This window comes from Rosa rugosa, chromosome 2, assembly GCF_958449725.1.
Source record: "Rosa rugosa chromosome 2, drRosRugo1.1, whole genome shotgun sequence".
Classification (NCBI taxonomy): domain Eukaryota; kingdom Viridiplantae; phylum Streptophyta; class Magnoliopsida; order Rosales; family Rosaceae; genus Rosa; species Rosa rugosa.
Genome location: NC_084821.1, coordinates 71,728,587 through 71,741,278, shown reverse-complemented (window position 1 = coordinate 71,741,278; position 12,692 = coordinate 71,728,587). Strand labels below are relative to the sequence as shown.

The 12,692-nt window shown below is 38.4% G+C and overlaps 3 protein-coding genes across 4 annotated transcripts; all 3 read left to right on the top strand.

Moving 5' to 3' along the window:
• The first annotated feature begins 92 nt into the window (after positions 1 to 92).
• Positions 93 to 4,084, top strand: LOC133733609 (uncharacterized). 2 transcript variants are annotated; one of them, XM_062161251.1, is made up of 9 exons: positions 93 to 246; positions 685 to 873; positions 990 to 1,030; positions 1,204 to 1,324; positions 2,112 to 2,260; positions 2,729 to 2,836; positions 2,918 to 3,037; positions 3,190 to 3,363; positions 3,774 to 4,084. In XM_062161251.1, exons 2-9 carry the CDS (start codon positions 765 to 767, stop codon positions 3,873 to 3,875), a joined length of 924 nt encoding a protein of 307 aa, XP_062017235.1. In that variant the 5' UTR covers positions 93 to 246; positions 685 to 764; the 3' UTR covers positions 3,876 to 4,084. The 2 variants fall into 2 exon arrangements, with proteins under 2 accessions (XP_062017235.1, XP_062017234.1); XM_062161250.1 differs by having other exon boundaries at positions 658 to 873.
• A 1,273-nt stretch (positions 4,085 to 5,357) lies between these two features.
• On the top strand, positions 5,358 to 8,248 carry LOC133733608 (chromatin remodeling protein EBS-like). Its single transcript, XM_062161249.1, has 5 exons — positions 5,358 to 5,658; positions 5,791 to 6,133; positions 6,259 to 6,327; positions 7,063 to 7,201; positions 7,992 to 8,248. The coding sequence occupies exons 1-5, from the start codon at positions 5,586 to 5,588 to the stop codon at positions 8,016 to 8,018; spliced, it is 651 nt and encodes a 216-aa protein (XP_062017233.1). The 5' UTR covers positions 5,358 to 5,585; the 3' UTR covers positions 8,019 to 8,248.
• Positions 8,249 to 9,192: 944 nt separating this feature from the next.
• Positions 9,193 to 12,692, top strand: LOC133731472 (subtilisin-like protease SBT2.4). The gene is made up of 10 exons (XM_062158835.1): positions 9,193 to 9,368; positions 9,451 to 9,595; positions 9,753 to 10,150; positions 10,349 to 10,444; positions 10,540 to 10,609; positions 10,726 to 11,008; positions 11,089 to 11,429; positions 11,504 to 11,771; positions 11,921 to 12,193; positions 12,278 to 12,692. The coding sequence occupies exons 1-10, from the start codon at positions 9,193 to 9,195 to the stop codon at positions 12,685 to 12,687; spliced, it is 2,460 nt and encodes an 819-aa protein (XP_062014819.1). The 3' UTR covers positions 12,688 to 12,692.

The following is a 12,692-nucleotide window of genomic DNA, read 5'->3' as shown; positions in this document are numbered from 1 at the left end:
CTGTATAGGAGTAATTGGGCTCCATTATAGAAGCCCGTAATGACCTGTAAGCCCAAATATAAAACCATTCATATGTGTTTGCTTCCGGGTCTTCTTTCATTTTCGGTACCCTGGCTCCGGCTAGCTCTCACTCTCTCCTCTCTCACATTGCCGCCATCGGCAGAGCACTCTGTAGCGGAAGGATCGACGGTTGTCAATCTCCGACGCATTTCGACGGCCAGATTTCCGGCGTCTACGGCTTCGAAGGTACTTCTTTCTTTCTTCATATTACCTCTTCCACTGTTTTGGACCTTCAATTTCATAGTCTCGGTTCCTATTGCGTTCTAATCATCATGCTGTTTAGCTTGAAAATTTTTTTCTCGAAAAGCTCAGGTTTTAGTCTCGTAGCTGCAAAAAAAACTGTTATCGATTTAGCTTCTTCTTGTTTTGCTTGTTCTTACTGTTTTGGTGTGCATTGAAATAAAGATGATTCATGCTAGATAGTGAAATTGATGCAAGAATTCGATTGAAGGATGTGAATATGAGACATTGCATAGTTCATGAACACCTTTGCGAGTTCAAGCTGAAGTGCGGTGCATAACCTGCACAAGTGCTTTCCCTTAGTTTATGTTGATATCGGCGTTGATTTTAGGTCTTTAAATGTGTTCTCTCTTGCAGTGAGAAGGTTAATTTTTGTTTGGTCAGAGAGGATTAGAAGGTGAATTGTGGATGTGGATAGTTAGTCGGATATTTATCAGTTAGAGTGTTGGCTACCATTTTGGAGTATGGCTTTGTCGGTTTCCAGAAGGCTTCTACGTTCATTTGGTTCTGTTTTGGCATCAGGCAGCTATGACTCTCCGAGTATATTATATCCATCGTTTCGCGCTTCTCATGGTAAGAGCGAGTGTGTTTTGGTTGTAATCTGTTTGTCATAGCATGATTGGAACATTTTGGTGGCATTGCTACTGTTAATTTTCTTCATTTGTTTTTGGTCCAACTGATTTCTCCAGGGGTTATCTTTTCCTCTGAGGAATCTTCGGCTGTTCCCAAGGTATTATTTCGTTATAGACACGTTGACTTCTCCATATCTAATTTTCTGTAATTAAATAGAATATAGTATGTTAAAGAGAAAGCTGTATCTTAAACTCGATTTTGAGTGTTGATAGTTTCAACTAATTTACTTGAATTGTTTGTTATCCGTATACCTGGAAACTTCCAATTTAGGGTTGGTCATCTTCTTATGCTTATCGAAGGCTTTCAACTCTGACTCATGAATCAAGTGGAGGTGCAATTCCCTCTGATCTATTATCCAAAAAGCCTGTGGTAGCGTCAGAGCATAAAATAGGTAAAACAATGCATTTCTCAAGTTTCAGGTTCATGTTAGCTAGGATTCTAGTATTGTATCATAGATTTTGACTGTTGAAGATACCTGCATTAATTGTTGTAGAGTGGTTTTAGTCTGGAAGTTTTGCCAATCTACTGGCATAAGGTTCAAAGCTGTTGTCCCTGATCTTGAACATATATCTAAAAGAGAATAGCTGCATACTTATGATATTTTTGGTACCTGTATATATACACTTCCTTTTGTTTGTTTTTTTTTGGATTTGGTGTTGCAATTTATACTTCCATTTGTATTTAGTTCTCTTATGTCCACTTCTTTATATCTTAATCCAGTAAAAGCCTTACTTTTCCCTCTTAACTCTTCTATTCAATAGTTTAGATATACAACGAATGCATATTGTGGTAACAAGAGCTGAATATCTGTTGTGTCTTATAATCTGTACTCATCTACATATAATCTATCTACAAAAATCCAGTATAACTTTATTTGTTCCTATAGATTCCGCCCCCCCCCCCCCCCCCCCCAACCAACTCACTAGGTCTGAAAGGGTGTGCAAAAATATACTTTCTGAGAGTCACTAGTTTGTATGATTGACATTTTTCTCATTTCGGCTACGCTTTTTATGGTCAATTCTTGTAGTGCAAGCATTAAATCCCTAGTTTGTGGTAGATGCCATCTATTTCTCTACCCTGTTTTAAGATTAAACAAAAGTTAACTGTTTTACAAATCTTATAAAAAAAATAAAAAATTGTGCCATTGTTTTACTGATGTTGAGTATCCTATAATGTAGGAAATTATCAAGACCTTGTAATTCCAGTGACAAATTTTCATAATGAAGACAAAGGCTTGATGGTCTTGCCTGGTGATGTTTTTGATGTTCCTATTAGAAAGGATATTGTTCACCGGGTTGTACTATGGCAGCTAGCAAAAAGGCAACAGGTACCACCTTATGATATATGCAGTCATTGACACCTGAAGAACGTAATTTTGGCATAAAATGATGGCTGAGCCATCCTGATGGCATTTGTCCTTTAGCACTTGAACTAGAATTGAGGAATTTTTCAACTTTTATATCACTTCTTTTCTTTTGAAGGCATCACAGTCTTTCTTTCTGTCATATTCTTTTTTCTTTTTGGGAGATTGGTTGGAGCATTTCGGAGCAAACCTTCACAGGATCAGAAAATAAACTTGAAGTTAAATAAGATATATCTATGGCTTTCTGCATAGGAGGAACTTAAGTGATCAATAACTTTTCTATATTGTACTATCTGCCAAATAACTTGTCCATGTTTTGGAGGTGTGGCAAAAGGGATGTAGTAGCTGCGAACATTAGTTTTGACTTTTGAGACTCCATACAGAAATGACTGAAAAAAAAAATACAACTAATGCCAATTGAGTGGTCTACAGGGAACACATTCAACAAAAACTATCAGTGAGGTCAGCGGGACTGGGAGAAAGCCATGGAATCAGAAGGGTACTGGTCGAGCGAGGCATGGGACTTTGCGTGGTCCACAGGTATTGAACTATCATGCTTTTAAATTAGCATGTCTTTGTCTTTTTTGGATAGATCTTAATGAACCTAATGGGTGTTAACAGTTCCGAGGAGGTGCGACAATGCATGGTCCTAAGCCACGAAGTCATGCTATCAAGCTGAATAAGAAGGTTCGGCGTCTTGGGTTAAAAGTTGCTCTGACAGCTCGAGCAGCAGAGGGAAAGGCAAGTCTCTCTTCTCTTCTCTCTAGGAATTTCATTTTCTGGCTTTTACCTATTAAAATATGTTCAAATTAATGAGGCGGAAGTAATTAAACATTTTGACTTTGATGTTTTCTTCATGCAATCTAACTAGAGAAATTGGTATAAAATTACAGCTTCTTGTTTTCGAGGACTTGGAAATCCCCACACATAAAACCAAGAATATTGTGAACTATGTCAAGCAAATGGAGAACACCAAGAAAGTTCTAGTGGTGGATGGCGGCCCCATAAGTGATAAACTCAAGCTGGCAACTCAAAACATACATTATGTGAACGTGCTGCCCTCAATTGTAAGTTGCATAATATCAAGTGTTTCGTAGCAAATTATCTGTATGAGTAAAGCTGAGATGCCTTTTTAGCATAGACACATGGGGAGCGGGGGCTTATTATCTTATTAATGTCTTGAAATAGAACTTGAAGGAAAAATTTAAACTGTCCAAGATGTTTGATTCTCATCATACATATTTTTCAATTGAACTTCATAATGATATGACTAGACTCTAAATTTAGATAAATTTTTGTGCAGTAAGAATTCTGTGTCTTTGTAATGGTTTTTCCCACCTGATGCACAGTAAAAGGTTTTCCGCATAATAACAATGACAGCCTAAGTAGTGATTTGGAGTTTTATACATACATGAATCTGCTGCCATGGAAGTTGAGTTTGAGATTGGTGCTTATGTGTGTTTTACATATTTTGCAGGGTTTGAATGTCTACAGCATCCTGCAGCACGACACACTGGTGATGTCTCGCGATGCTATAGACAAAATTGTTGAACGGATGCTCACTCCAATTAACCGTTGAACTCATGCATTATCATCTGCTCATCTCCATTAGTTTTAACTTAGGTTAGAAGCTCCTTTTGTTCTTGTGGAAGATTAAACAAAACGCAAAAGAATAATGTATGTTGTTTTTGTTGCAATATGCAAAATACATGTATGGATATGTGGAATATTCTGTATCAAGTTACAATCTGCTAGATATTTTGTGGTTGATTGTCATTGCAACGTTCACCACTCTTGAGTTATTGAATGATTATGTCGTTTTGATAATTAGTGACATTGAGAGAAGGGAGAATCAACCTTGGAATCTCGGGTAGATATTCTTAACTATTAGAGCTACATTTCAATCTTACAATCATTTTACCTAGGTTTCTTCAAGTGGACTTGGCTAAACCGGATTGGTTTAAACAAATGCATATGATTGAACTAACTTGAGCCAAGTTGCTTTGGTCCCAAGACACAAAGTCAAACTCAGGCTCGAGAATACTTCATGGCATGTCAAAACGTTAATCACTCTTTTTTATTGAAAAAATTCCATGTCGTAATCTAGTACTAGTAAAACATGATTTCAAGACGCTACTCCAAGTGTCCATGATTTTATTGTGAAGTTAATAGTTTTCATGCAAGCAAGGCTGGTGGATATGCTCCTGCAAGCGAATCAATGGTGTGGACATGCCCATGTAAGCGAGGCTAATAGACATGCTCGTGCAATTGAGGTGAATGAAAATGCCCATACAAGCAAGGTCTGAGTGCACGAAAAGATGTGGTTTCATCTTAGAATGATGTCTCAAATCCGTTGGAATTGATCCCGCAACTTTGTTAAAAAAATTAAAAATTAGTCCAAAACTATGATTTTTCACCTAAAATTGTGGACTATAGCACACGTTTTTTGGTCAGAATTTCAAGTTCTCATTTTGTCACCAAAAAGTTTTCACCTCTAAATCATGAATTTAAAGGAATTTTAAAAGTGACGGAAATAAAAAATCTTGACCCGATTTTTTAAAAAGATTTTTCAAAGTCAGGAAAAGCGAGAAAATCATAAGAAAAAATAGGGTCAATATTTTTGAGTTTCATCAATTCTAAAATTCCTTTGAAATCATGATTTAGATGTGAAAAAATTTTGGTGAAAAAATAAGAACATGAAATTTTGACCCAAAAACCCATGTGCTATAATAATCCATAATTTTGGGTGACAAATCATGATTTCAAACAATTTTAATTTTTTAAGAAGAAAGTTTCAGAACTGATTCACACTGCTCTACAAAAGCATACGACATCTTTCGATGCACTTAGCTTCGCTTGCACGGGCGGCGAGAACCCTAACCCGAACCGTTTCAAGTTCCAATGGTACACACTCATTCCTCAATTGGGCCTGGAACCAGTTTTGGGCCTGGAACCAGTTTTGGGCCTGGTCAAATTTAATTTTGCATAAAACCAACCTGCTCCCGCATCCCGAAGCATGAAAAAGAAGCACAAAGATTAATGTCAAAGCATTTAAGACAATGTATTATATTAGCAGTCAAGCGTCACACTCACCTCCGCTCCTCCTCTTCCCACCTCCGTCTCTTTCTCTCTCTCTTTGTCTCCTCCGTAAGGAGGCCTAGGGTTTTGCCCCTCCCTCCCAAATTTCCAAAATTTTCAGGCCCTTCCAAATTTGAATGCAACCCCCTCCAACCCCTTCTAAACTTGCCACATTTCTCAAACCTCTGTAGCTTTTGTGAGAATCCCCCCAATGGCCAAAACCAGACCCGGAAAAAAAGACGTCGACTCCTACACTATCAGAGGCACCAACAAGGTCGTCCGAGGTATACAGTAAAAGTCTAAAAGAATCGATTTTTACTTTGGCTTTCGGAAAATTTCCTAGAAAAAAGAAGTCAAATTTCGGTTACTAAATAATTGCGGAAATGATGGTTTTTTTTTTTTTTTTTTTTGGGCAGCTGGGGATTGTGTGCTGATGCGGCCGTCGGATGTGGGGAAGCCGCAATACGTGGCACGAATCGAGAAGATTGAGACTGACAGCAAGAGCAATGCTAAGGTGAGAGTGAGGTGGTACTATAGGCCTGAGGAGTCTATTGGAGGGCGCAGGCAGTTCCATGGATCCAAAGAGCTCTTCTTGTCTGACCACTATGATGTTCAGAGTGCGAACACCATTGAGGGCAAGTGTGTGGTCCACTCGTTTAAGAATTACACGAAGCTCGAAAATGTGGGAGCTGAGGACTACTACTGTAGGTTTGAGTACAAGGCTGCTACTGGGGCTTTTACTCCTGATAGAGTTGCTGTGTGAGTAATGTGGGCTTTTTGCGGTTTGCGGTTGGTTTTCGGTTTTGTGTTGGTTATGGGAAAATGTGGTGGTTTGTGGATGTGAGTGATGATTTGAAAATGTGTGTGTAATTGTGTTTTTGAAGGTATTGCAAGTGTGAGATGCCGTATAACCCGGATGACCTCATGGTGCAGTGTGAGGAGTGCAAAGACTGGTAATTTCTTCGTGTTCTCGGCTTTTTTTTAGCATGTTGGAGTTTTCTGGATTGGAGGTTTTGAATGGACTAGTAGGAAGTTTATCTTACTTGAACAGTTTATGCATCTAGTGTCGATTAAAGAGTGAACCAAAAGAAAGGTAGAAAAAGCATTTAAGTGGGTATCTATTATGGCTCTGATAATTGTCTTGAATACTTGTTAGATATAGGTTAATAAGCATATGGATTTGGAAAAGCATCTCAGTGGTGTATGTGCAATGTGCTACTTGCATGTATGCAACGATACTTTGCTCCGCCTCCTGGTGGTTTGTACTTTAACCAACATCAAGAGTTGCACCATGGAAAGCCTAGTTTCTATATGTTTATTACTTTGAATATATTGTTCAAATTCAAGCTTAAGAAGTGGTTACAGAACTCCATGATGGGCCTCTGCTTGTAATATATAAATGGAATCTTGTTGGAAGGAAATTTGGGTCATTGTTGCAACATTATTGAATCTCCCCCTTTCATTTGAATTTCCTCATAGATACTTTGGTTGCAGTATACAACAATGGGTCACTTCTCTAGTATTGTAATAGTTCAAAGTAGAAATTTTTATGGACGAAATTTGTGTCATATGTGCAATGTAGATAATTCTCTTCCTTTTATATTTATCCTGATAGATAAATCTTCTCACTTGACCTTTCTTAAATTTGTCTGAATGCTCATGAAGTTATTTCACAACTGGAGTTGTAGGTTTCATCCAGCATGTGTGAACATCTCAAATGAGGTAGCCAAAAAATTGGAGCACTATATATGTTCAGAATGTTCAGCTGACGAGGATGTGAAAAAACCTCAGAACTCAGTTTCAGCATCACTTGCAGATGATGTCAAGGTGAGATACTTCATATGGAGTTTCAAATATATGTAGGTCTATTTATAATGGATTTGTCCAGCAATTTCCATGCCTACCTCTGGGTAAACTATGTGCTTGTTCGAGTTGATATTTTGATGTCATTTAGTAGTGGTTGGATGAACATGTGAGTCTGATTCTCTTTTGAAAAGGATTTGTGCATGATTTTTCAATTTAACTCATTCTCAAAGAATATATGGCAGCTGATTACTTCTTTTAGAGGAAAGCATCTATTGCATAAGTAAACTGATGTTGATCAGACTACTAGTGATGCTTTTGAGGAACCAATAAAGAAGAAAGCTTTCCAGTATTGCTTTCTTAATTCTTTACTGTGGTTATTTGTTCTGCAATCTATTAACTGATGGATCATTTCTCCCAAGTATATGTGACCAAGCAAAAGAACAGAATTGTTGCAAGTATGCAACCAATTGTCTATTCACTTATGTACTAGTCGTCCCAAAGTCTTTGTGTCATGGTCCGTATGTTTGATAAACATTTTAATTCGGCATCTTTATCAGTGGTTGTATCCATCTCTGACCAGTTAGATTGTCCTTTCTCCTTTGTTTATTTTGTAATGTTGTTTTGGTTTATGAGAGTTAACATTTAAAGAAGGCAGCTTTTGTTAACTATCTGGGAAGTCTTTGCATGAATGGATTGTTTGTTTGCTATTCAGCATGTGCTCTATGTTAAGTTATGAACTATCCCTTGTTCTATGAGTAGAGTTCTATTTTGTTAATGAGACCGAGTAATCAAAGTTTGTGACCTTTTGCAGGTGGACCCTAAGCGCCGAAAGAAATGACTTAAATTGCAAGAGGGGGATATAAAATGCAGTGCTGCTGTTTGTGTTCTTGTCGGTGCTCTTGGATTGCTATCATGTGGATATAGAGTAGGGTTTTCAGAGGGTTTCAGCACTTGTTATTCAGGAGATTAGGCTTGTATTGGAAGTTTGCTTTGTATCTCAACAATTAAACCATTAAACCATCGAATCTCTTGGTATGACAAATTGCTGGTTGCGACTTTTACTATCAAGTTATTAACGTGTCAATCTGTTTATCTCGTACTCATTAACAGTTTTTGTTTGTTTTACTGGAACATATGTATACGCCTACTTATAAGCTTTCTGGATTAGTCCACGGATGACAGTTCTACCGTCACACGTTGGATATAATAGGGGTATAATGAACAGCATGCCTTTTCCATTTTCCAGATAATAAACTAGAAATCCTTTCTAAAGGCCTTAAAGGTTTAGGATTTCTGAGTCGGGATGAATTGAATGATTCTGATGTCTGCATCAGAAGTAGTTTGGAGTCTGGACCTAGCATGTCGCAGAACTTTGTTTATGTACGTACTTGTAGCATTCAGTTTCTATTAATAGTAACCTAGCTTTCTGCGTCTCTCTGTTTGGAGCCTTGAAAATGCGGGCATCCAGTCTGGAGGATGGCAAGTTTGTGCAGCCTCCTTTTCAGCAGATCAGCTGATCAGACATCTGATCTCATGACAACTTTTCTGAACTCTTGTAAGTGATTTTCGTGACTGTTCCTGTTAAAACTGCCGATTTAGGCATCATGAACTACAGTCCCACACCGGAAGTCGTAGTTTTCTTCTTGTTCACTCCTAACGCCCCCTATAATGAACTCAAGGTTGTTTGGTGTGTGATGGCATGAACAGCGTGCATATACTCTGAGATTTGAATATAAGCATAACTACATAAATGGTAACGGTTATCCCAAAAAAGGCTGGTGTTTCTCTTAAGAAATGTCCATTCACATTTTTGGTGAGGCTGCATGTCTCTAATGGCAGCCTCATTACTTTTAAATCTCGAGTTTGACATCTGAGTTTTCAAACCATAATGCATAACTGCAGACTCATATGGAAAGTAGTTCTCCACCATCATTAATTAATTCATTGTGAAAATTGAAATTGAATTAAACATCATAAGCCCCAATACTCTCTTCTGTGTAATGCAATTAAGCATGGCAACTGCAAGAGCCAATATCTTATTGCCTTTGTTTTGTTTCATAGCGCTTCTCCCTTCTGTGATGTTTACTGGTTTTTCAGCAGAAGATCGAGCTATATACTTGGTTTTAATGGAAGGAGACTCACTTGCATTCAATGGAGGCTCTCCATCTTCACGCCTCAACCTAAACAGGTAGGAGAAAGAACATGTCTGTTGGTTACAGAAAGAATTTGCTTTTGTTATTGCGTGATTTTCATGAAACAATATGTTACAGTGAAATTTCGAAGGCTCATGCAAAGCAATTGGAGGATTCTCATGATCAACTTCTACAGAGCAATCTTGAGACTGGAAGCTACAGCAAGCTTTACAGCTTTAAACACGTTGCAAACGGCTTTGCTGTCCATACAACCCCTTCACAGGTACTAAGCTAAAATTGTTTAAATTTTTTGCATTTCTGACTATGTCACAATAATATTTATATGATCGATTTGGACTTTATTCATCTTTTAATGTAATTAAGAAGACAGAAAGCAAAAGCTTTGATGCATTTCTTACTAATCATAAATAACATTGCAGGCTGAAAAGCTGAAATATGCTCCAAGAGTAAAGCTGGTTGAGAGAGATAGAGGAGCAAAGTTGATGACAACGTACACTCCTCGCTTCCTTGAGTTACCTGAAGGAGTATGGACGCAAGAAGGAGGCCAACGTAATGCTGGTGAAGGAATTGTGATTGGTTTTGTGGATTCTGGCATCAACCCTGCACATCTAAGTTTTGCTTATAATCCTCTGAGCCCTTTCACCTCTAATATTTCTCATTTTTCGGGTGCTTGTGAGACTGGTCCTCTATTCCCAGCAACTTCATGCAATGGTAAAATAGTTTCAGCCAAGTTTTTCTCAGCTGGGGCTCTAGCCATTGCTACTCTCAACAGTTCAGTGGATTTTCTTTCACCCTTTGATGCAGATGGACATGGCAGGTAGCTTGAGTGACTTTAGATGCTTTTGATAATATCATTTAGTTAATTTTATTGTAGTAGTAGTTTGGTTAATAATATGATGATGTAGAACCTAAGTGGATCAGATTAAACTCCCTAAATGCAATTGTTTGTTTGTACTATGTATTCTCTACAGTAGCCCTATAAATTGAGATTCATGAAGAGCATGCTTTTTTTCAGTCATGTGGCATCGGTTGCTGCTGGAAATGCTGGAGTTCCTGTGGTTGTGAATGGCTTCTATTATGGACAAGCTAGTGGAATGGCACCACGTGCGCGGTATGTTTTTTCTATTGCTTAGTACAGCAGAGATATATAACAACATTAATTCAGGGACTAATCTAACCAAAACATGTGCTTCTTTTGAGTAACAGGATTGCTGTATATAAAGCTGTGTATCCTACAGTAGGAACTTTGGCAGATGTAGTTTCTGCAATTGATGAAGTAAGCAATGAAGATATGTCTAAACTTATATTCTAGCTAGTAATTCTATAACAAGTAGTATTTGAGAATTTGTTTTATGTGTGTGTCCTTTAATTTCCTTTGTGTTAAATGTACAGGCAATTCGAGATGGAGTGGATGTCCTAGCACTCTCTGTCGGACCAGATGAACCACCATTGGGTAGAGTGACCTTCTTAAGCATGTTTGATGTGTTCATGTTATATGCTCGACGAGCTGGGGTTTTTGTGGTGCAAGCAGCAGGTAATCGAGGGCCAGACCCTTCAAGTGTAGTGTCTTACAGCCCTTGGGCGGTAGGTGTAGCTTCTTCCGGCACAGATAGAATTTATCCTTCTTCTATTGTTCTTGGAAATGGAGCAAGAATTGAAGGTGTGGGATTATCAGGTACATACTAATATCTCAACTTCAAGATCATGTTGACTAGATATTGTTTCCATGAATTGATTGTGTTTTTTATTATTCAGGACCAACTTTTGGATATAGGTTACTTCAACATAGGTTGGTTTTGGCCAAGGATGCAATTAATCCAATTGGGTCATTCCCAAGAACCCCACCCTATGTTGAAGAGTGCCAATTTCCACAAGCATTGGATCCTAGGTTAGTTATAGGTAGTATTGTCATCTGCACATTCTCGGAGGGATTCTATAACAGGACATCCACCCTTAATGCCATCATCAACACGGCAAGAGCTCTCGGATTTATGGGTTTTGTTCTTGTTGCAAATCCAGCCTATGGTGACTTCATTGCAGAGCCTGTTCCTTTTGCTGTTTCTGGCATTTTGGTCCCAAATGTAACCAATTCCCAGGTACATATCACAATATCATATTCATAATAAACCAGAACTGGCAGAGTCTTACAAGAATTAATAATGAATGATAGGTTATATTACAATACTATGAACAACAAACATTCAAGGATGAGAGCGGATTTCCTACAAGACTTGCAGCGAGAGCATCAATCGGAGAAGGAAGAGCTGCTTCTTTCACGGGCCAAGCACCTATTGTTAGCAGATTCTCTTCGAGAGGACCAGATTTCGTTGACAGAGACAGGAAGCCTGCTGATGTACTAAAGCCTGATATTCTTGCCCCGGGCCACCAAATCTGGGGAGCTTGGAGCCCCATTAGTGCCTTAGAACCCTCATTAGTGGGTGAGTAGAAGTAGCATCTATTTTTTTTGCTATTAATCTGTTATAGTAATGCCTTGATATGCAAGCATCTATTTTTTTTTGCTATTAATCTATTATAGTAATGCCTTGATATGCAAGCAAATTAATAAACTTGCTCTTCTGTTGTTTAGGACAAAGTTTTGCACTACTTTCTGGTACAAGCATGGCAACACCTCATATCGCTGGAATAGCAGCACTTATTAAGCAGTACAATCCTTCATGGACTCCTTCCATGATTGCATCTGCGATTTCCACCACGGCAACCAAGTATGATAAAAATGGAGAACTGATAATGGCCGAAGGATCCGATATAGGCAGTCAATATCCCTCCACTCCTTTTGATTTTGGAGCTGGCTTTGTCAGTCCAAGTCATGCCATGGATCCGGGTCTAGTCTTATCTTCAGGTGAAGTATAGTATACACTAGCTTTCTAGCTTGTTTGATTTTCTCTACATGAAGTAATGTTAATGGCCTTTGAATTGAAAACAGGATATGAAGACTACATCAGCTTCTTGTGCTCATTGCATGATACCAATCCAAGTACAATAAGAACTGTCACTGGAGAGTTGTGCAACAAGCCACTTGACCATCCAGCCAATCTGAACCTTCCTTCAGTAACAATATCAGCGTTGAATGGGTCTCAAATTGTACGAAGGGTTTTCATGAACGTAGAGAGCAAGCCAGAGACTTACTCTAGCTCGGTGCTGCCACCAAATGGGACAACAGTAGACATATCTCCTCCTTCGTTTACCATAGCTCCACAAGGTACTCAAGAGCTAGATATAGAGTTCAATGTGACCCAAGCAATGGATCAATTCACCTATGGTGAAATCGTTCTTACAGGAAGTTTAAATCATATTGTCAGGATACCTTTATCAGTTTTTCCAGTTTCAATATGAAAAAG